Source organism: Equus przewalskii, chromosome 13 (genome assembly GCF_037783145.1).
Source record: "Equus przewalskii isolate Varuska chromosome 13, EquPr2, whole genome shotgun sequence".
Lineage (NCBI taxonomy): Eukaryota > Metazoa > Chordata > Mammalia > Perissodactyla > Equidae > Equus > Equus przewalskii.
Window position 1 is genome coordinate 89,771,417 of NC_091843.1, and position 24,765 is coordinate 89,796,181.

General features: G+C 41.8%; 1 protein-coding gene across 35 annotated transcripts in view; it reads right to left on the reverse strand.

Annotated features, from left to right (window-relative positions):
- The window catches only part of ARHGEF28 (Rho guanine nucleotide exchange factor 28), a 273,643-nt gene that overhangs the window by 146,425 nt on the left and 102,453 nt on the right, over window positions 1-24,765 (reverse strand). For 30 of the 35 annotated variants that reach the window (XM_070569821.1, XM_070569819.1, XM_070569810.1 and 27 more), the window contains 2 exons: window positions 17,637-17,784; window positions 15,190-15,483 (listed from right to left, as the gene is read on the reverse strand). The exons of the other annotated variants lie outside the window; for them this stretch is intronic. In XM_070569821.1, the coding sequence (XP_070425922.1) occupies window positions 15,190-15,483; window positions 17,637-17,784 (442 nt within the window). The remainder of the gene's footprint in view (window positions 1-15,189; window positions 15,484-17,636; window positions 17,785-24,765) is intronic. 35 annotated transcript variants of the gene reach the window in all.

The window sequence follows — 24,765 nt, forward strand, 5'->3', positions numbered from 1 at the left end:
CTTTGAACACATGGCTGCAGCTGCCATCTGGAGCATCTATCATGCTTATTTCTGCCTCTGATACCTTTTGACCAAAATCCGAGAACAGAAACTATGTGGTGCCACACACAGCTTGGACACTGAAGACAAAAACCACCCACTTCACACAGCTTACTGTCCACATTAACGTGATCTTACTATTCCATTGTCTTCGTTAGCATAGCTTCACTTTCCAAAAGACTCTCGCTCAGGCAACTGACTGACTGTTCATTACAGGAACTCCCTTCAAGACCCATCCACCCTTCAGCAGGAAGCACCAACAGTGTAAGCCCTAAAGCCAATGTTGAACTACTTTACCATGATCCTTACCCAGTCCGAATCAAGCTGCCCTCCCCCCACCACCCCCATCTCTCCTCCCCTGCATTAAAAGACTCTCATTAAACCAAACTTCAAGTTCTCAATAAATTCTGTCCTTGCCTTCTCCCGTCCAGATGCTGCTACGACTGTGGAGGCAGAGTTCTCCCTCACTACAGCAGACAGTACACTCAGCCCTGTGTCCCCAGCAGGCTGTGGTGACGACATCTGGGAAGCCAGCATCCAACTAAGCTCTAATTTGAAACAATTAGGAAGAAATAGCCACTGAACATGGATGCGAAAGAAAACTGATTAGTTTACATTTTTAATTGGTTTACACTGCTATCTCTATATCTCAATCAATGAACACAAGGTCCATATTTCAAATATGTAAATGAACCCTCCCAGAGAAATGCCACCAACTTCACTGAGTATTTGCTCGACCATCCATCTGTACGACACAGCACAGACCCTGCCCCCCAGTAAAATGACATCTGAAATGGCAGAAAATCTAAAAAAGACAATGCAGAGCACCCCCACCAGATATTTGTTAACATACTTGAGATTTGCAAAAGAGCTGTGTTGGTTATTAAAGAACTTACCTTGAATTAATTTATTCTCTATCTAATTTTTCAACCTTGAAACTCATTTTATTAGAAAGTAGGGTTTTTAGTCTTAACAGATCCCAAAAAGGCATGTTTGATAACATTTCCATTTTCTTCCTTCTTAAATAATAATCAGGAAGAGACTTATTAGGATAACAAAGCAAACACATGCACATGTGACACACACACACACACACGTACGCTCTCCAGCATGCCTGTCAGCATCAGGTTGTAACCAGCCACACCAGCATGGAATTTCTAAGTCACAGATCCCAATCTGAACCTGGTGAGAAACATCCTGTGGTTTTACAGGATACAATTTTCTTATAAGAAAAATATGACCAAAAGCAAACATCTAAACCTTTTGGTTCCCTTTTAAAATAATACCATTGACAAAGGCAAGTATGGTGTCAACTATTTAAATGGTACTCTCTACAGTGCCTGGGGCAATGCCCTAAATACCCTTAAACCTGGGGCGTAGTTCACTGTATTCCACTCCTGGACAGTGTGAGCGTGGGGAGAAGTGGTTTCCTCCCCCAGGAGCACTCTCCAGGTCTGCCCTGCTCATGAGCTCCCCGTTCCCTCCTTCCTGGTTCCATCTTCACTTCTGGCTCAATGGGAGCGGCCAGCAAGCCCATGGGACTGGATCGCTCACTGTTGACACTCTCCCTCCCTCTCTGCACACCTACCAGCTTCCTGGGGCAGGCGGGGTAGGATCCTCTGGTGTTTGAACAAAACAAACACAAAGCTGACCAACATGTTTTGAGAGCGAGCTTTCTCATTCACTATAAACGTCCAGAGCCCAGAATAGGGCAAACAGCTTGAAATAGGAAACATCATGACATATATAAATAATTCTGCTTGTTAGAAGTTTCAGAGTCTTACCAGCAGTCAGGAAAACAAGCTGTGGACAGGGGTTACACAATTTGGCAGGTGGGGGTGTTTAATGAAAATGAAATCTTTCTTTACCAAATAAATATGTCTCTTCCTGTTTAGCTGGTGCCTGGAGTTAGTCGAACGAATGTAACTAGAATTACTAAGAATTGCTCTAATGGCAAACATTAAAAGTCACGACCTGTCACATCCTGGGAGCAAGATCACAACAAGGAAGGAGCAGGCTGCGTCTTTCAGTCAACGTTCCCATTAGAGCATCTGTCCCGGGCAGGCAGGAGGCTCAAAATCACTGCCCCTCACTCTCCATGCCTCAGTTTCTCTCCCTGGAAAATGAGGCTGTCACATCAAAGACCCGAGGTCCTAAGGGTATTCATTCCCGCGCTGACTTTTTGGTGATCAAGGAACCGTGAAAGGCAGCGCACACCAGAGAGCTGCCAGGGCACCTGAGGAGCAGGGACGCACACCAGAGAGCTGCCAGGGCACCTGAGGAGCAGGGACGGCCAGTCTGGTGTTACGAAAGTTAACTGATTCCATTTACTGCCCATCCAATAAGGACTCAGGAGCCACTGTCACACCCAAACAAGGTCTGACGATGCCTTTCCATCAGCAGAAATTCCTGTTGGAAGATTGCAAAACAACTTAGCAACCCTCAGGACCTCACATTCACGGCCAGAGGAAATGTAAACGGAACAACCTCTCTGGAAAACCCAGCGGCACAGTCTAACGAAGATGAAGAAACTAACGCCTCTGACTGAGCCATCCCACTTCCACACATAAACCCTGGGGAGGACTACGCTCTGCGTGTACCAGGAAACACGCCCCAAATGCAAAATGGTCAAAGATAGAAGTCATCTTCACGTCCATCAACAACAGAATAAATTGCAGTGCAATCACACATTAGCATTCTAACAACAAAAGTGAATTATAGACTCACACAGAAGAAACGAAGAAACACAAGGCTGAGGAGAGAACATCACAAAAGGATATGGAGAATATGCTTCAACTAATATAAAGTTAAAAAAAAGAAAACTAAACCATGTTATTTGGGGTACATAGGTGGTAAAACTATAAAGAAAAGCAAGTAAATGTTTACTATAAAGTCAGCATGGCACCTGAGTGGGGGAGGGAACGTGATGGGGAGAGAATGGGAGGTGCTGGTACTTCTGTAACCTAATGATATCTGACTCTGTCACACACACATACACCCTGAGTTGTGTTCAAGGCCCTCCCCAGAACAATTAAGACAGAATTTCTGGGGTGGGGCCCAAGTATCAATCTTTTCTAAAGATTCCCAAGTGATTCTAATGCCAAGTCAAGGCTGGGACCTGCTACTTGAAATAAATAAGTGGTTAAATATCTATGCCTCCTTCTTATACCACTGACTTCCCAGTCAGCTCTTAAGATGTCTTAGCTAAAACATTTCACCAGTGAATCAGAACAAAGAAAAATAATGTTGGTGATTTTTAAGTTATTTTTAATCTTCATTACATGCTGCTAAGCCAGGATATAGCCTTAAACATTGAGCAAAATATTAAAGCTAAAACACGATGGGGATAACAATGTAGAAGCAAATGATATTTTTAAACACAGACTAATTCAGAAGTATTACTTCAGGGTCCAGTCCCCTGGCTGAGTGGTTAAGTTCGTGCGCTCTGCTGCAGGCGGCCCAGGGTTTTGCCAGTTCGAATCCTGGGCGCGGACATGGCACTGCTCATCAAGCCACACTGAGGCGGCGTCCCATATGCCACAACTAGAAGGACCCACAGCTAAAATATACAACTATGTGCCAGGGGGCTTTGGGGAGAAAAAGGAAAAGTAAAATATTTTAAATAAATAAAGAAGTACTACTTCATAGGGTTTAGCAACGTTTCATAACTACCAAGTAGAGCCACTGAAATGGATCCAACACTGTAAGTTTATTAATAAATTTTTTTAATTCACATAATCCAATTCATTAAAACAAGTTCTATTCTGATTTCCAGAGCCACATTTATGTTCATGGAGGTCTTAATTGGTGCATCAAAGTCATTTAAGTAGACTAACATTGAGCGAGACCCTACTACGTGCTGGTCCTGTGGACACAAAGATGGACACAGTTCTTGTCTTTAGGAAGCGTACAGCCAGCCTACTTATGTTCGGAATAAAATAATTATGTGGCCATGAAATCACCATCTAATGAACACCAGCTCTAGGCTTAGACACAAAGGGGGAATAGAAACAAGGAAACTATCTGGCCTACAAGAAAACTGCTCAACGGGTTATATTAATTCAACCTACATCAGGTATCATGATTTGAAACTTTACAGATGCTCATAAAATACCAAAATCACAAGCAAAAAGTAAAGGGAATGAAAAAAAATTACCAAAATTTACATGGAAGTAGAAGAGAGTATTTGCATGAGCATCACACACAATCTCTGATATTTTTTCAGGACTCTCAACAAGGATGGAAGGAGAGGGCGTGTAGGATGGCATTTTCCATTTAGGTCATCTAATCTGGGCTTTGGTGTGTATATAAACAAGCTGGCCTTCCACACAGAAGATCCAAGGTTGGTGAGTCCAGGATAGGAATTGCAAATATAAACACACTCATAGGAAAGATAAGGAAACAGGACACCCCCCCCCACCCCCAGGCACAATACCAGCATGGCAGGTGCAGCTCGGTCATAAAGGCAAAAGGTTAGAAGACGAACGAAACAAGCATAATGGCAGGCTTCAGCTTCCAGAAACTTTTCTGCATCAGACACATTTCAGACGCTCAGGTTACAACTCCTGACTGAAAACAATCAGGGAAAACAGCAATCACACAAGGCTGGAATGCACTTCATGCATTTTTGCATCTCATACAGGTTGGTTACACTTTCTTTTAGCTCATGGAACTAGCACTAAATCAGGTGAAACACTAAAAAGACTTTATGGGATGGCAATCTGACTTCTGGCCCTCACAATGTGGAGACATTTCCAGATTGAATCACACGATGTGGGCATCAGTACAAGTTATTCAGAATCCAGACACAACAGTGTATGGTGCAAAAGGACAGATTAAAGGGTTGAAAGGTCTCGATTTGAACACCTCCAGGCATGCAGCTTTGGGCAGACCACTTTACGCTCAAGTTTGAAGTCATTTGATCTATAAACGCAAAGTGCTACCTGCCCAGCCTACCATCCAGGATTGTCAGGGGCTGGAACGAAGATAACACAAGGGACAGTGTTCTCAAGAACTATGATCAGTCATTCACATTTGGCCAACTTTTTAATACAAAAAAATAAAACAAACGCTCACTAAATAGATATATGGTATATTTGCAGGCAGCAGACGGTCACTAGGTGCCCTAAGCGGCAATTATGTCATAGCCCCTTTTCCAGCCTGTGCAATAGGTTTTTTGTTAGTATTTGTTCAAGGCTATGATCCACATCCACCTTTCATCCGTTCATTCACTATCTGCCGACAGCCTACTGTGCACAGCACATGCTTCTGCTCTCCCTCACCCCACAGGCAAGCCCACAGAATTTGCAGGACCCCTGCAACTCACCGTCCAGGAACCCTGTTCTGTTTGGGAGACATATGAAAATACGCTGCAGTCTATTATTGACAAGCAGAAAACGCACAGACCCGTCACACCTTGGAAACGGCCTTTTGAAGTCTGTGCTGGAAGTCTGACTTCGAGCCCCAGGGGCAAAGGCACAGACTGAGGGACGCTGGACTCTGCGGGTTTGGGCTACACCTTCAGTGGGAGACCTCATCCCCTCCTTCAGCACGGGGGCACACTCACCGAGGGACATTCTGGTGGGAGAAGAGGAGGAAGGTAAATGGCAAAAACCAAACAGGAAGTCAGCAATCAAGGTGCTGCCTACCTGCGGTGGGGGAGCAGAGAAGGTTGGCAAACATGAACTAGAAATCCAGATGGGCAGCTGTTAAGCCTGAAAGCACGGAAGTGAACCACCACACCCACCTTTATTTCATTCTCACTGGTGCCAGTAACTATGAGGACTTTACATTCCTTGTTTCCACCTAACATTTATTAGGCACTTTACCTGCATTATCTCATTGAACCTGACAGGCTCTGCTCCCAGGTGGGGCATATTATTTCCCCTCTTTCCTGGGGGCAGAGACGGAGATTTGACGTGATTATGCAATTGCCCAAGCTCACTCAGGTGGTAAATGGAGCACCAAGGGTCAGAACCCAGACTTTTCTACCTCCAAAACTCGAGTTCTTTACTCCTATGCCTCCCATAGGTAATCAAACCAAGAATAGAAGAGCAGAAAAGATAGAACTTGAATAAATCAACCAATCGAGAGTAAGAAAAAGCAGAAGGAAACTAAGCTACAGTAAGCCTGAGGGCCAGCTCACACCCGCTCCCCGCTCTGCAGATGTCAGCAGATGAGGCTCCACAATCCTCTCAAGACAAACCTGCATATCAACGCTGCTGCAGCTACAGACATGGGGGACGGAAAGCAGGAATGCGGGAATCCTTATGGGCTAGAACCTAGGGTAGATGATGGAAGATCTTGGGGGGTTTCTACCTACACAGCTTCATGCCCACATTTGAAAGAGTCAAGACAAGGCCTGACAAAGCTCACTGGGGCCAAGGAAAGGGGGGCCTTGCAACAGGAAACTGGGTTGGTCATTTCCCTAAGAAGATGCCACCACTTCTGGCTCATGCCCAGGCCTCCCCCTCCCGTCTTCTTCAACCATCCGCCCGTTAACCGCCAAGCGTTGGTAGTTTTTTAAACCAATGTTTTATTTTTTAAATAAAGTAGTACGGGGACAGCTGCCAGCATTCAAATCCTATCAAAGGAATCTATGACAACAGCAATGATTTTAACTGTTTTCCTCAAGTATTCAAGCGAATCCTTGGCTACTGCCATTGTCAAATTCAATTTTAGTTTTCTGGGTACAGCCAAAAACTGCCACATGCGTCCTGCAGCGTGTGAAGGGTTCTCCGAGGAGAGAAACCAGGGATGGGGACGGCCACCAGCAGGTCAATTTCAGAATCTTGCAAGGTCCTAAGTCCTTTGGGAAGCACATGAGGGTAGTGTTTGAAAATAAAAGCTCCCAGTTACATTGTTTTTCCCTAAAAATTATGAGAGAGGGAGGAAGTAACCCGAACACAACCCAATGCTCCATCTCTCAGATGTGACAGCAAATCTGTAATTCTCTGTTCCAGTCTAAGGGCCACTGTGCCAGACAAAAGCAGGAAGCTTATTTTTTAAGGAAGAGTTTAAGCTACTTTTTCTCCTTTAAAACATAGTCCCTTAAACAGAGAATGTGCTTAATAAGAGTTTACTGACTTAACTCAAAAATAAATCCAAATGAGTTGATGGAGGAAAAAGCCCTTTTCCTGAAGAGTTCAATTCTGTATTAAATTCTTCACTGCCAGACATCCCATTCCTTAAAAATGAAAAGCTAAAAAAAGGGATAGAAGACAGAAAATATTTTTAAATTAAGGATTTAAAACTTCACAAACGCACATTCGTGTACATGTGCATGGATAAGTCCTGCGAAACAATTTTACCAATTTGCCATAGCACCTACGTTAAAGGACATTCTCTCCACACCAGCATTCATCGGTGGGTTACCTTAGCAACTGACAGAATATAACACCAGTTTTAAATGTCAGGAAACAAAGTGTGGAGATATTTGTCCCGTTAGATATTATTGGAAGTGACAGTCTACAAAGTAGCACTGAGTGTATACACAACTGCTTGTATTTCCAAGAAAAATGTAGAAAACCCCAGAATCAGTTGCTACCCATAATGCATTAATTTCAAAACTCCTCAGAAACTTTGTTTTAGAAATGGAGACTTGTATTTTGTAATAAATCTGTCCTTTTCAGGTTTCCTACCCACTGGTAGGACATCAGCTGATGTTATTTCAAACTTGCTGTCCAGTACCAAGCTGTGGCACAGAAAAACAAAGCTGACATTTCACACAGTCTGCAGAACAGCAAGCAACTCTTATAATTCATTTGCTGCCCTCCAGCTAATGAGATCTGGAACACACGTCAAGCCGGGGCCAACCACCAGCGCCATGCTCCTGAGCCTTGCTCTATTTTTCTTCTATTTCTACAGCTAGAAAATGATTTTCAAGGATAAAAACACCAGCCAAGCTCCATTTCAAGTGTTAAACAAATCTTGCTTCTTACTGATTACAGATCTCTTTCCTCCATTCAGAGAAAGATAACAGATATTTTCCTCTGTCAAACATTGCTGCCCACACATTCCCTTCTCTGGCTGCCTAGAAAGAAGGTAATGGTTCTGGGTATGTGGCTTGAAGCAAGAGGTAGATGTCACAGAAAATTGGCAGTTCCCACTGAATCTTTCGTAATGAACTGTTAATTCTCTTTTAATGGCTTTTCCTGCAGATAAGAAGCAATATTATGACTGCTCTTTAAACTCCTTAAGGGAACACTAGACAATCAAGACACATTTTAACAGTCACCGAATAACCCCTACTCTTATCAACTTTCTTCTGAAGTCCTTTTTTTCTGAAGTTCTTTTCCTATTGCCCCAATTAGTTGTAAAGTGTAGAAAAACAAACACTCTCCTTCAAACAGAACTAATTTATGAAGACTGTTAATAAACCAGAGCATCACGCTAACCGCTCTTCTTAGTGATAGTATTACCTATCCATTGACCTTGTGCTCCATGACAAGGTTCCTACTGTTCCTTTAAGCCATTATTTGTTACATTGTGACTTATTTTTGCACAGACAGGTACTACTTGGATTTACAACACGTATTCTGCCACTAAAGCACCATTTCTGTAACTTCCATATTCAAGTTTAAATCTGTTGTGGTTGCTATAACTCCACCAGTATTACTCGCAAGGGAGGAGCATATTCTTGATGTGATCTTTGGAATCAATAATAAGTTCCATAATTATAACTATATTATAAGAAGTTCTATACATAATAATCAAAATAATAAGTTCTCTGAACCACTCTCAGTGGGTCCTATCATTTCCACCACTGCTCGTTTTTGGGGACAGCCCTCTAACCAACCACACATCTACAGAATGAGAAGCTGGCTCCCCAAATACATCGGCCACATTTATGCCCAAGACAGCCCTGGGGAAAAGTTGCAAAAGCTCAGTTGGCTTACCCTAAAAACTTTTTCCATTCACAGAATCAATCATAAAGGCAGGAGGAAAGTTAGCCAACTTTTTAAACTTGATAAAGCAATCTAACAGATAAAATTTTCTTTGTTTTCTTAAGAATGTTAATATGTTTGCCCTGCAGCTCCAACTGATTAAGGTATCACTTTCCCAAACATTCTCAGGACAAAAATGGTAATTATGTGACGGGATGCAGGTGTCACCTAATGCTATGGCAGTAAGTATGTTGCAATATATAAATGCATCAAATCAACACATTGTATGCTTTAAACTTGTACAGTATCATTTGTCAATTATACCTCAATAAACCTGGAAAAAAAACAGGTTTTGTTACATTTTTATAATTTGTATAATGGAGAGTTCTATCTCTTCCACAACAAAAAACATCTGCCTATAAGTAGAACTTTGAACGTATGAACTACTTTTACCTGGAGAACTGTAGAAAAGTTCAAATTCATTTTTCACAATAGCAATTTTCTTTGGCAAAAAAAAAATCTTGAATCTGCAAATTATTGCTGTATATTGGTTTGTAAGTGTAAATATATGCTGTGAGAGACAGTCTTTATATGACTTTTTTTTTTTTAAGTAAGTGAGCTTTTTTTATCCTAAATCAGCAAGCATAACCAGGACAAGCTCTACCTCTCCCATGGTTGGGAGAAGAGCTACCATGTCCCCAGGGATAACACCATCAGTCTTCTGAGATGCCATTGGTAGTCCTTTTGGGCTCTTTACTAAAATGGCAGCCTCCCCACTGGGGATGGCAAGCATAGGGCTTGCCGGCCATGCAGGCTTCTGGGAACACAGTGAAGGGAAGTAATTTAGTCGAGAGGAAGGGAAGACTAACTCAGAGGTGGCCAAGCATCAACAGAAGAAAACAGAGTCTTTTACTCCAGTTAACCTAATTGACAAAATACGCCAATCTCTGAGAAAAGATTTCTGTCAAAAAACAAACAAGCAAAAAACCCAAAACAAAAAAGGATAAATTAATTGTGAGATTTTATTGGATAATAATATTACTACTCCAAGTTTTACTGCACATTTGGGGTCCTGAGACCCTGCAAAAGCTTTTATCACAAAAGCTATTTCACAGAGAGAAATTAATTTAATTTTATGAAATAGGAATCCAATTTTATTTATGGCACAAAATTAAATAAAACCTGGATGTTTCCTTCCCTGGAATACATAACGAAGTTGCACTGTGAGTAATGATAGGTAAGATGCGGTGCCAAGAGAAGGCTCTGCTTTTCTTTATGAGACACAGCACTCCACTCAGACTCTGGCCCTTCTCCAGAATCTCAGGCCTTCCTGGTAACTCTCAGTGATTGAGAAATGAAAAAGTGAGGGATTTATTATAAAACGCATGGAAATAGAGTAATGCTTCACAGTAAGGCTTCAGTCAGACTCTCCCATGACAATGTCATTACAGAAATCTAGACTCATTCAGTAACATCCATTTATACCCCCCCAAAAGCAGAAATAAACAAAAAGAATTTTTAATAAGTGTGAATAGTAGAGATTTTAAATAGTTTTTGGATAAGTATTAGGAAAAATAATTACTAGGAAAAAAAACTATTTTCCACTTACGATGCCATTACCACTAACACATGATGAACTCCAGTGGGCCACATGCCAGAGCTTCCTTCTTGCTTTGTTATTATAATTTATCTACCTCGAAGGCAAGCAACACTAATAAAATATGTGCACTAGAAAAAGAGGCAGATTCTAAACCACTTAACACTCAACTACATTGAGGCTGAAGGACTAAGATGGCAACATGGGAGACTCCCTCCTCCCATGGAAGCACCAAATGTGCAGCTAAACATGGAGCAGTTCCCTCTGAGAGGGATCCAGAAGCCTGCTGAGTGACTCCTACATGTTGGGTGAATGAGAAACAGGAAGGAAAGTCTGAGACACTCTCACCAGAAACCCCAACCCTGGCAGAGCATCACACAGTCAGGAGGGACCCCCAGTTCCCAGCTTCTCCCTGAGGAGAGAAGGGTTTGGATCACCTATATAGCACCCTAACTTTTAAGGCTCCTACCTGAGGGATGGGCCCCCAAAACGTCTAGCTCTGAAAGCCAATGGGGCTTTCCCACAGGACTACAGCAAACAAAGAAGCAGTTCTTAATGGGCACATAAGCACACACCATGACTATCCCCTCCAGGGCTCAGCTTGGAGGGAGCAGGCAGAAACATCCACCACCTGGTCTTTCCCTGGAAGGAATCTTATTGCATACTTTCCCAGCTTATGCCTGAGGGTCTGGCTTCTAATCAGCCAGCATTCAGGTGCTAACTGAATCTTCCCCTTGAGGACACTGATGGGCTTGGCACACCCTTCACTACTGGGAGCCACTAAGGACAAAAACAGCAACTTGGTCTATCACAAAGGTTTGAAAGGCAACCAGGAGCTTGGGCTGGGCTGATTGACAAGGTTCATCTACACAAGACCAGTCTGTCAAGCCTGAGAAAGATGGCTGTTTGATCTAATGTGCATAAACCAACAGAGAGTTGAAGGAAACAAGAGAACATGTTCCAAACAAAAGAACAAGGTAAATTTCCAGAAACTGATCTTAATGAAATGGAGATAAGTGATTTATCTGACAGAGAGTCCAACATCAACAGTCATCAAGATGCTCACTTAGGTCAGGAGAGCAATCAATGCATGGGCAAAGTGAGAATTTCAACAAAGATAGAAAATACTAAAAGTATCAAACAGAAATCATAGAGCTGATGAACACAATAACTGAAATGAAATATTCAATAGAAGGGTTCAACAGCAGACTAGATCAAGTGGAAGAAAGGATAAGTGAACTAGAAGACAGGGCAGTGGAATTCATCCAAATCAGAGGAGGAAAAAAAAAAGGAAATATTAACCCCATCCCTGAACACTGATGTTGTACAGATATTCCATTACAAGTCTAGGCTACAGGCAATGTTACCTCAAGTATTGTAAACTGTTCTTAGAGAAAGTCTAGACAAGTTCACAGAAATTTTCAAGGAATTGTTTACAACACCAGGATTTTATCCTTTGCCTATAGCTTCATTTGTCCAGACCAACTGTAATTTGCTTTCACATACGTGCATACAATAAACTCTCTATATCTGGAAGTCCATTCACATACACACATCAAAGTCAACTTTTACTGAGAACTCAGTATGTTCAGATATTGTTCTAGAAGTTTCACCAACATTATCCAATTTAACCATCACAATAAGCCAATGAGGTGAGTACTTCTATGCCTCATTTTAGAAATTAAAACTTCATGGCATCAGAACTAAAATAACTTGCCCAGGATGTCTCATAGCCAGGAAACAGTAGGGCCAGGATTTGAACCCAGCTTCAGAGCTCATATTCTTAACAACTATGACACTAGAACCGTTTCCCACAGAAAACAACGGCTCACCACATAAAGGAACTGCTCTGACTTTCTCTCATGAGCACACATATATCTATATAAGTATGGCAGAGAGATCAGAAAAGACTCCTTGGTGACATAAATCTGCCTATTAAATGGTATGAATAGGGGCTGGCCCCGTGGCTGAGTGGTTAAGTTCGCGCGCTCCGCTGCAGGCGGCCCAGTGTTTCGTTGGTTCGAATCCTGGGCGCGGACATGGCACTGCTCATCAGACCACGCTGAGGCAGCGTCCCACATGCCACAACTAGAAGGACCCACAACGAAGAATATACAACTATGTACTGGGGGGCTTTGGGGAGAAAAAGGAAAAAATAAAATCTTTAAAAAAAAAAAGGTATGAATAAACCAAGACCATGACAGATGGAGGCTTAGAAAACAAGAATACAACTCCAAACAGAAATGAAAATGGCAATAAGATGCCCCTTGTCAACTTGGCACTTAGCCCAGTGTTCTCCAAACTTACTTGTTTACGTATCTCTATCCGCAAAAATAACTGAGCATACACCCTCAAGACAGAAAAGTGTATGCATGTACCACCATCAATCCACAGATTAAAGATTAGGAAACTTTAATTTATTTCTAAGTTTTGGGGTGAAAAATAAATATAGTATGTGGGTAACATGAATCCCACTTTGGAGGCTCTTAGTTTAAGCTACTCGTGTGCAATTACGACGTTCCAAACGCTTTAACAATGTGTCATTGTTAACAATGTGTGCAGAGGCACAAACCGAACCCCTGCAGCCTCCAAGCTGCTACAGTCAGGGAGCCGCTGGGTAAGGAAGGAGCGCTGTGACTGACCTGTGCCTGCCTCTCCAGGAGGCTTCGAGGCTCTTTACTTACGGCCTTGAGTGCGGTGACAGGTGAGAAATTAGGAAAACTTTATGTCTTTGTCTAAATGGGTCCACCTTCCAAAAAATAAAACACCCTTCAATACTATTGGTAGAATTTTTTTAAGCCAGAAGTCTTAAGAAAATGAAGTTCCTTAGCCAGAAAACATATACACACATATATATGTGTATATATATGAAAGAATATACATACGAATATATGTGTGTATATATATGAAAAAAGTTCCTTAGCCAGAATACATTTTTCTCCTATATATACATTTATATAGGAGAATTACAACAGTCCTATCTAGGATTTACAACTCCTTGAAGGTCTCAGTATACTCCCTTCATTCATTTAAATACTTCTGAGCACCTGCTATGTACCAAGGGCTTTGCCAGGTCCTTGGGGATAATGGGGAGCAGGACAGACACCACCTCCTCCCTGAGGGAGCCCACCCCTTCATACACATCAACCAGCTATGTGCAGCACACGGGAGTCAGGCATGGCTCAACAGTGAACTTGTGACTTCTCTCATCCGAGCCCTTAACATCCCTAGATGCCCAGGAGAGTTTTAGTATAACTCTGAGTAAAGGAAAGAAATGGAAACCCTTTCTGATGGTGGCTTATGGCCTTATGATTCTGTTTACAAAAATCATACCCCTTTACCTAGAGTAGTGCATTTAATCTTCTCCATAACAAATTTAAATCAACCTGCAACTAGAATTTATCATGAAGCAAAAATGCTTAAAAATAGCATCATCTAACCACAAAGCTAAAGTCATGGGAAGAATACAGAAAAAACAGCAACAGTATACGTTGAGTTCAGTAGAATACAGAGCACTATCTCTAATTCCAATAAAATCACATAATGTGTAATCACCATAAGCAGCATCTATTGAACAGTTTCGCCTCGTGCATAGTATGGGCTTATATAGAACATCTGTACCTCTGTTCACATACAGATTCCAAACGGTTTCAAGAGTGTATTTAATGGTATTAACAGGCTATTCAGTCTTTTAGCAAACAGGGGGCATCCAGAAGTAACTTCAAAAGTACAAATACAGTCTCTGACTTACAATGGTCGCACTTACAATTTTTCAACTATACAATGGTGCAAAAGCGATCCTCTTTCAATAGAAACTGAACGTCAAATATTGAACTTTGATCAGGCTAGCAATACACAGTAGGATACTGTCTTGTGATGGTGGACAGGGAGCCGCGGGTCCCAGGTGGCCATGGGATCATGAGGGTGAATAACTGATACCCTCACAACCATTCTGTTTTTTACTTTCAGTACAGTATTTAATAAACTACATGAGCTGTTCAACACTGCACTATAAAATAGCCTTTCCATTAGATGATTTTGCCTAGCAGTAGGCTAATGGACATGTTCTAAGCACATTTAAGGTAGGAGAGGCTAAGCTGTCATGTTTGGTAGGTTAAGTGTACTAAATGTATTTTCGACTTACAATATCTTCAGTTTATGATGGGTTGATAGTGACATAACCCCATCGTAAGTCGAGGAAGATCTGTATAATATGAACGCTCTCAATGACAATGACACTTGTGAAGATTTCAACACGTTGGTTACATATCCTGCATGGCCACCTTTCTTCCAAGTGCTCCACAGAGATGGCTGCACGTTCTTCCTGGCCTGAAGACTCCACCTATTTGTAAACAGGGCGGCAATATCCTCTTCTCATAGCAAGAAAATGTGCCGAGGGAAGTGGAGTCACAGCCCAAAGCAGCTGGCTCAAGAGCTCGCCACAAAGAAACAATTCTTCCCTCCCGAGGCAAAGCTCTTCACCCGCTGGAACAGAGCAGCATCAACCAGCCCAGAGATGAGAGGCTCAGGACCTCAGGCAGCCCAGCCACGTGGGAGCGAGGCTCAGGTCAAAAGGCGGCAGGAACACCCACCCGGGCAGACAGACAACAAATTGTAAGGTACATTCTGACACAGAGAGGAGACAGGAATTTTCTGGTGAAGACTCACCTGAAAGTGAAGAATTTCCCAAGACAGTCCACCCAAGAGGCAGCTCCAGATGGGTCAGCGCCAGCACGAGCTCCTCGTCCAACGCAGGCAACGCTCCCACCGTCAGGGCAAACGGGGTTAGCAGGGTCTGATGGCTAGCAGGCGTGAGGCGATGGGCCTGGGTGACCAGCAAACGGGCCAGCCTGCAGGCCATGTTGTCCACGTAGGTCACCGAGCCAGAGCCCATGGTCACTGGGGAGTAACCTTCCGAGCAGAGGCACACAGACACTGTCACCGTCTCCTGAAGCCCGTGGCCTGGACAACAAGACAATAAACAGTTCACCCAGAGTCTGCAGGAGATGCTCTGCCAGAGTCCAAAGCCTCAGCCGTCCGCAGTCTCACCACGCTGCCTCAGGACAGCAAGGCAGAAAGGAAATGCAGCCAACTACCTTTAAATGCTGCCAAGCCTGGGTGGCCAAATGAGAGCTGACTCCGTCTTCTTCCAGTGACTCTGGATTTTAAAACTAACCTTTAGGAGCTCTGGGCATTTCAGGGTCTATTCTCGCATCATTACCAAACGCTGTTATTCAGCATACCTTCACCTTGTACTTCTGCCCCAACCCGTGAATTCAAGTTTGTCCTCCTAGAGGCCTCCGTCCTTCTCCGCTCTGCCACTTCCTCCTGAGTCATATATTTTTATATATTTACTTAGGTGATTGTTTTTAAGGCAGCACCACAAATTTACACAAGTTCACACTAATTCCATAGAGCTCCTTTGAATGTGACTTAGTGCGGGTGAAGACTTTTCAACAGAAATATTTACATATGCTGCTCATTGCCCCACTTCTGAGAACGGCTTCTTTGTCTTGCAGGTGTTCCGAACACATGTGCTGTGGGTGGTCACCTCATTCTGCTACCTACGCCTCCTCCTTACACTCTTCTTCTTTCACGTTGCCAAGATTGGTGAACTTCTACCCAGGTACGTTTTTATGCTGCCCTTGGCAGAATTTCAAGGAGTTAGTTCCACCAAACCTACGTGATTATGATAGTCATACTAGACAGAAGGGTTAACATTCAGCCACCACTGGCCCCCTCAGCAAACAGCTAATGAGCAAGCCATTCCTGCTCAGCCTTCTTCTCCAGGGCCTTTCCCCAAAGGCCAGGCTGCCAGGGCTTCAAGGAACGAGAGCAGCCCAAGTTCACTCAGTGAGAAAGACCGCCATTTTCACACCGCCTCTTTAAAAGTGGTCCAGCGTGCAGGCACAGCCTGTACACGTCCAATATACGCTGCAGAAACGTGTTCTACAGACTTCCGATAGGTTACCCTGGTGAAGCTGTCACCAGGGAAATTTAAGGCTCAGAAACAGGGACTGTCACCTGCCTATAGCAAGTCTGTTAAAATGAAGTTAAGAACCCTCACTTCGAAGCAGGTCACAATATAACCAAAAAGATTTTAGCACACAAGGAGTGTGGGGGGGTCACCCCTCCGTGCAAGTACAGAAAAAGACAAACCAGGACGTTTGACATCAGGAGTGGTGCTTTAGTTATTATTTTCATTCCTCCTTTATAAGAGACTCAGTAAGAGAAAAACAAGAAAAGGGGTGGGGGCTAAAGGCAGGAGAGAGATAAACGTAAATGCCAAGGCAAGAGGACAGAGGAGCCAAGCGACTTCTGTGCCGTTCATGAGGTTTGACTTTTTCTTTTTCTTATAAGGATGGGAGTTACTGGGCCAGGAGAGATGTGCTTAAAGTTGCCCATAGTCACAGAAATTGCACAACAGATTGATCCAATGACCAAGCCCAGGTAGGGCTGAAAGGTCTTTGAATATCTATGATTCTCATGACGTCTGTGTTGTTTGCACGTTGACTGTTGACCCTCTCTCCACATGTCCCAGATATATGACAGAAGCACTTAGAAACATTTTCCTTTAAAGATGAGGGCAGTCTTACCTACAAGAAAAACTGAAGGCTCCCTATATGGTACAATTCAAGTGGGACTGAAAGACCCTCAATTAAAGAAAACAGACCAGCCAACAAACAAGAAAAACAACAAACTAACATGAGTGGACACTGAGGCTGCCAGACTGACCACAGGGGAATGAGGAAGGGAGAGGGGAGTCCATCTGCCTCTGTTCTTCCTGAGCCACCTCCGGAACTACAGGAGGTGATACGAAGGTCAGTGCTTCCTCCACCGGGCCGCAACCAAACTACACCCAACCTGAAGAGTTGGGTGCAACTGGCAGGATGGTCCTGCCTGGTCTAAGCCAAGGCTGCTACAGCTGGGAAAACCTCAGACGTGAGATAACCCAGGGTGTCTCTCTCTCACACCCCCAACCTCACCTCCTGTCTGTCTCACACACACACCCATCCCACCATGGAGCACTGTTTACTTCCTCCTCCCAGCCTGTACCCCTGGAGGGAAGATGCATAGACAGATTTCCCAATCGCACAGTAAAGAGGACCCCTCACCTGGAATGCTGGATTGGAGAACGTTATCCTCCGTGCGCTCTGCAATCACGATGTGTCTCTGATGAGATCCGTCATAAATAAAGTAAAACTCGGCATCTTTAGGAAGATAAACATTTTTGCCAAACTTTGCATAGACCGTCATCTGCCCCTGAAAAATGAACAAGTCAGGGCATCGTCAGACTTCCTTGTCCTGGCTCTAAGAAACCACAATAAAAAGGGCCCGGGTCCAACACTGTGTCGTGTTCACGTGGCTGAGCTCAAATATCATGGATCCGTCTTTCCAACAACAACATTTTGGATGACAGGGAGATGCTTTCTGACATATTTAAGTATGGGTATCAGAGCTGGTTTGTTCTGTTTTTAAAGTTGAAGAAGTCTGGAGCATAGGGAATAATCTTTTTTATGTACTAGGTGTGTAAATGTGGTATTTAGTTGTCTTTCACTTTGTTTGAATTCCTATCTGATGAAGATCACTGCTTCTATTAATTTTTCCTGTACCTGAGATACCACCATTCTATAAACTTTCAAAATAATGATTCTTAGCTATGGCCTCACCCTGTCCCAGACCACAATAGGTTGTCGAAGCTTAAATATTCTCAAACATTGCCAAATAAATAGCACTACGTGCTCCCACACTCGCTGTGCCCTTTCCGATTACTCTTTGTCTTCCCTGAGGGATTTCCGAGTCCTCTGTCTCACCTGGCCTGGCCTCACACTTTCTCCTGAAAGCTTCTGGTTGGTACAAAGCCCTGCTAAGTCCCCTGGTCCCAAGGAGAGGAGCTGCCATCCCAGGTCACCAAGGCGCACTCCGGGGAAGGCAGGCTGGCGCTCTCCAGTACATCCTCCTCCAGAGGCTGCGGGCAGGGGCGACGTCAGCGGTGCTCCAGCCAAGGGAGCCACAGCCACGACAGCCTGCCAAATGGCTCCAGACCCCAGAGGACTCCAAGGATTCGGGACACACCCTCCCCTCAAACATAAAAAGGCAATGCAAAGGAGGCCTGGCGTGGGGGGCAGAGGTACATTCTGCCCAACCTGTGGGAGTGGCAGGGAAATGGAAACCAGGAGGGGGGAAGGGTCGCCCACTTTGGAGGGCCTCCAGGGCTTGGCCAGTGTGGAGAAGTCTCTGGGCTTCTGTGTGCTTGCCCAACAAAAACAAACCGGCTCTCCAAGACTGCCTCACCCTGTGAGAGGGGAGAAAAGTCTACAGTCTCCTTAACATCTGTGTGCCTTCGATGGATGTTCCATGATGTTCCACAGGGTATCAGGACTTAGGACAACCAGCATCAAACAAATCAGTGCCACTGGCTATTTCATCTAAAATTTGAAAAAATCAAAAGGCTATTGTTTTCCTACTGGTTTGCAATCCATCCCACGCATGAAACATTATAAAAATTAGTATAAATACAAATTGTGGAGTTCTGAAAAAAGTCACCCGTTCATAATTTTGAATTGTCCTTTCTCCACATGAGAGCGTGCACACACATGCAGAAACATAATCAATAGAAAGTAACATGCCAAGAAAAATCTACCATACAATAGCTTCAAAAAAAGTCCAGGAAGAGGATCTGAAAAGCAGAAAACAATAACAAATGTCTGACACGACTGAGAGAGGAAACTTAGATGAAATTCCATTTCCTAAAAAAGGAGGAACAGCTTGCTTTAGTCATGTTCCTGACCCCTAAAAGGACTATGAGTTATCCACGGACAGAATCTGACCTGACCTGTTGATATTTTTTTTAAATAGAAAACAAGTTGTATAAACAGATCAAAGTTTTTCACAGATTACAAGGATATCTAATCTATTCAAAACAACGATCACATTACTACTTTATCTGGTCGGGTGAACAAGAACTACAACTTATGAAAGAGTTTATTTGCAACCCTTTCCAAAGCAATACAGCCCCAAACGGTACAGTTTTATAATCCAGTTATGCCTCCCCTTCAAGACTATACCATGTCTTACCTTGGTAAAAGAAGATCAACAATGGGTCAGAAATAAGACATGTCCATTAACAAGAGATACCCAGAAGTCCTAGCACTGAGAATAATATCCAGTAGTAAAAGGAGTCTCTTATTTGTTAATCACAAAATTCAGAAAGAGACAGTGAAAGACAAGACCCAGGGCGGGGGGGGGGGGGGGCAGGGGGGAGGGGGAGTGTCAATAATGAAGCCAACAGAGAGACCCAGTGAGATAGAAAGGGGTGGGGGGATTGGCAGGAGAGGAAGACAGGGAAAGGAAATATGAATATGAAGGAACAAGAATATTTTCATTCAGAAAAGTTAGATAAAGCTCACAGAAGATTTAGAGAAAGCAACAAAGGAGATCAGCAGTAGGAATGAGCTTCGGACAATGTGCTGAGGAACGAGCACAGCACAAAAATTAGCCACAGGTGACAATTCCGGGTTAAGACTGAGGTCCTTCTAATCACTGTGGCCATTGAAAATCTACTACTTTTCTTAAAAGGCCATTAATTTTATTAATGGCCAAGATAAATTCCAGTTTACAGGATTCCAATGTGCCTCCATCATTTTCCCATCTGGATTCAATTGCAGACAATTGAAAACTATAAACTCTCATCAGTGATTTTGTTGGCACGGATATCAGAATCACTCAGCTTCTATGCAGAAAAAAGAGAGATGTACCATCACCTTTCTGTCACTTCGCTATATCCCAAATAAAAGAACACTCACATATTTCACTGAAACTTCTGGAAGCAATAAGAGGTATAACAGGCAAAATTACCTCCCCAAAGTTAGCCTACAAATTTAATGGACTCTGATCAAAACCCGAACTGAATTTTTCCAAATCAAACTCAACAGCTTATTCCAAAAGTTCACCTGGAAAAATGAATATACAAGACCAGAAACAAAAGTTTTGAGAAAGAGAATGATGCTTGAGCCATGGTGGGGGGGCAGCGGTGGGGGTGGGGGGTGATGCTGTTCATAACTTGCCCCACCACAAAGCAAAAGATACAATAAAACCATAGTAATTTAAACAGTGCAGTAGTGGCACAGACATAGACCACAAAGTACAGAATGCAGGAACAGATGCAAGGAAATTAGGGCATCAAGGTGGCATTTCAAATCAGTAGGGAAAAAATGAATTATTTAATAAATCATTTTGGAACAATAGCTACCCATTAGGGCAAAAACATTTTTCATAACAAACACTTAAATTCCCAATCAACTCAATGTTGAACATAACGCAAAAACATACAAAATTGGAAGACTGTCTAAAATTTTGCCTTATTGAACAAAATGATAGCAACTAAAGATATCTAAATTTCATCTATACTGACACCATCCTTGTGTATCAACTTCTTTTCATTTGTCCTATTTCCTTTCAGTCTTTGTTTAATGCACAGCTACTTAATACAGAGCTATCCTCATGATATAAATACACATATGGTTGAGCTTTTCTTCTATCAAAAGCATTTTTCCACGTTACAACATTTGGCACCATTTTTAATTGCATTCTATCAGGTGTTTGATGTTCCATAATTTACTTAATCATTCCTCTATTATTGTACATTAAATGTATTTCTATCCTTAATTATAAAAAATACAGTAAACATTTTCTTGTACATTGTTTTTATGCCTTAAAATTACTTTAGAATAAAATTCCAGAAACGGATTCAAGAATGTGAACAATTGTCACAAATTGCAAAATTGCTTTCCAAAAATGTTGTATCAACTTTCATTATGACCTGTGCTAGTCAAGAGTATCATTTTCATGCCAACTTTGCCAAAATTGTCTTTTTTTATTATTTCATAAGTCAACAAATAGTTCCTCATTGATTTAATTCATATTTTTCCATTGCCATTGAAATTTATTGCCCACTTTCATAAGCCAATTACTAAATGGGCACCAGCGCTGTTAGTAGCCTGATTAAATTTCGATTTAAAGAATTCTAATCTTCCTTCTTCTGTTCACACCTGAACTCACCTGTGCCTTAGGCAGGTCAAAATTTTCACTTTGCCAAGTGAACCAATTGAGACTAACATCAGAAGCATTCTCTTCGCCTCTGAAGAGTGAAAGTGTATTATGCATTACCTTCTCATGCCCAAATAGAAAGCGCTCAAGTACTCCTGTAAAACCTCTGAAGGCCAGGTAACGTGGAAACCAGGAACAACAAATGCAAAGTAGGAAAGCTGAACTAAAAATAATCATACTAAATACACCTCAATATAAGCACAAAAAAACAAAAAATCAAGTAAATCGAACCAACATTTTTTTTTACCATCAAGCATCCACCCAGGGAAATTCTACTTGTAAAACTCATCAATAATTCTCAAAGACCAAACTTTCTGCTGAAATGCTGTGACATCTATGGATTTCTTCTCAAAGAACCAAAAAAGTGTTAAATGCTTTTGACACTTTCTTTCACTCAACTCTCCTATTCCTCTTTCGATGGCATTTAAGATGGAAGTGGCCAGTGACACTGATGTTCCAAACGTTTCTTCACTGATCTAGAATGATCTCAGACAAGGGTCTCTAATTCCCTGAATAAATGGGCGGCTGTACCGCCCTCATCACTGGGGAGTCCTGACTCAGCTCTCCCTCCTCTGCCCTCACCCTCTCCAGACAACGTGTCTCCACGTCATTGTACTTTGCTAGTAACAAATTCATTTGCAGGACAAGAACCTTAGCCACTTTCTAAAATATCTGACATGAGTAGGTAATAAACACCGTAGTTTCAAATGATGACAATGAGAACAAAGTATGCATCTTTTTATAGCGGGGTTTCTTAATCTGGGGCCACAGGAAGAGGCCATAAATGGGTTTCAGGTGGTCTGGGAACCTCTTAGAATTGTCAACGAAACTGTTTTTATATTTGTATGCCCAATTTTTTGAGGAAAGGTTTATGGCTTTCATCATATTCTCAAAGGCATCCAAACATTCAAAACATGTTATAAACCTCACTTTTATAGTAACAAGCAAAAACGGAAACAATGCTTTTAATGATAATGGTCACCTTTTTATATGACAGTAAATGCTCTACTGTTTTCTAAAGTATTCTAGTATTCTAAACAGACTTCGTATGGGATGATTTTTAGGATAGAAGTACAATGAAAGTAAACATTAATTGACATTTTAAATATTATAATGGAAGTTTACTAATCTGTCCTTCTTACAACAACAAAACAACAGTAATTCTATCCAGAGCCTTCCTTAGAGCAGTGAGTTGAATGTTGTAAGACCCTTGGGAAAAAAAAAAAAAAAAGATGCATTATCCCATTTTATAGGAAAGTGAATAAAAGTAAAGGAACAAGTTAGTGCTCGTAGTAACTAGCTCAGGCTCCCAGAGCCAGATGAACAGGCCTGGGTTTCTTCATTTCTGCCCCAGTCTCCAAGTTCAGTTATTCTCTTTACATTCCTCAAGCATAATTCCAAAGAAAGTACTATGGGCACAAAGTCCTTTATTTCCTATTACCGTATTGAACTGAAGTACTTCTTTAAGACAAAAGGTGAAAATGCAAGAATTACTATTTCCTACCTAATATATTTACCTTATCTATATCCTACATCTATCCTGATATATCCATCCTAATATATATGTATATATCTATATATTATCTTTAGTCACAATTCCCATTTAATTTAATATCACAACTTATAAAGTGCTTTTTTGTGTATTTTCTCCTCTTATTCCCACAATACCTGGGAAGTATTATCACGATTCTTATTTCATAAATGGGAACACTGATACTATCAGGTCCACTGAGTGGCAGAACTCAAATCGCACGTAGACCTTGCTGATCCAGGCCCAGCACACTTTTCTCTTCAACATGTTACTGTATAAACAGCAAGTGCTCAAGTATTTGACTTATCTACACTTTTAGATTTAACTCAACATTTAATTTAAGTACTTAATACACAGATTCTCATCCTGAAATCCATGGGTGGATGTGGGGTGGAGAAGGGAGGTCAGAGAAATGTTCCTTAATCCCCCCCCCTTGAAGATATATGCATTTTAAGAAAGGTAAATAAAAACCATCTAAACGACAGAGAAATCACTTCTTCAGAAATATCCTTTGGGATAGGAGTGACTTCCATTTCCAGACAGGATAAAATAGAGCCCAATAGGCCAACATTCCTGCCAATAACAACTAGAAAATAAAGACCAAAAAATTATGAAGTTGTGTTCTTAAAGGCATGAGAGAACTATGGAAATGAGGATAAAATATAATAAAATCCCAGAAAGGTCAGAACCACTCAGAGAAGTTATGGAAGCCGGAAAACAATGAGAGGATATCTTTAAAGCAACGAAAGGAAATAACGACCTAAAATTCCACATCTAACAAAAATAATCTTTTTTAAAAAATTTATTTATTTATTTTTTTAGGAAGATCAGCACTGAGCTAACTACTGCCAATTTTCATCTTTTTGCTGAGGAAGACTGGCCCTGAGCTAACATCTGTGCCCATCTTCCTCTGTTTTATATGTGGGACTCCTACCACAGCATGGGCTTTTTGCCAAGCGGTGCCATGTCCACACCCGGCATCTGAACTGGCCAATCCCAGGCCGCTGAGAAGCAGAACATGCAAACTTAACTGCTGTGCTACTGGGCTGGCCCCCCAAAAATAATCTTAAAAATGAAGCTGAAATTAAAATGTTTGCAACAAATACTGAGGGGATTCATTGTCAGTAGGCCAGCACCAAAAGAAATCCTAAAGGGACTTACATAAGTGGAATTAAAATGATCTCAAACAGAAATATGGAAATACAAGAGACAACGAGGAACGGTGGAATGGGTAAAGACATGAGTAAATGTAACTAATATCTAATGTACAAAATGATAATTACAATGTCATCAGGTTAAAAATATTTGTAGAACTACAATGTCCAACAAGAATAATGTAAAAGGGAGATGGAATTAAAGTATCTAGCAGTTTTGAGAAAGTGTTAAAACTAATAAATTATGTTTATAATATGTCAAATATACACATTTTAAGTTGAGAGGAACCACTAATGGAACAGTAAAAGAATGTATAACTAACAAGTTATAGAGAGGAAAATAGAAAATATTTAATGAAAAATAAAGAACATAAAACATGTCAAATAAGAGTTATATAATATAAATCCAACTATATCAGCAATTATATTAAATGTAAATAGACTGATTTA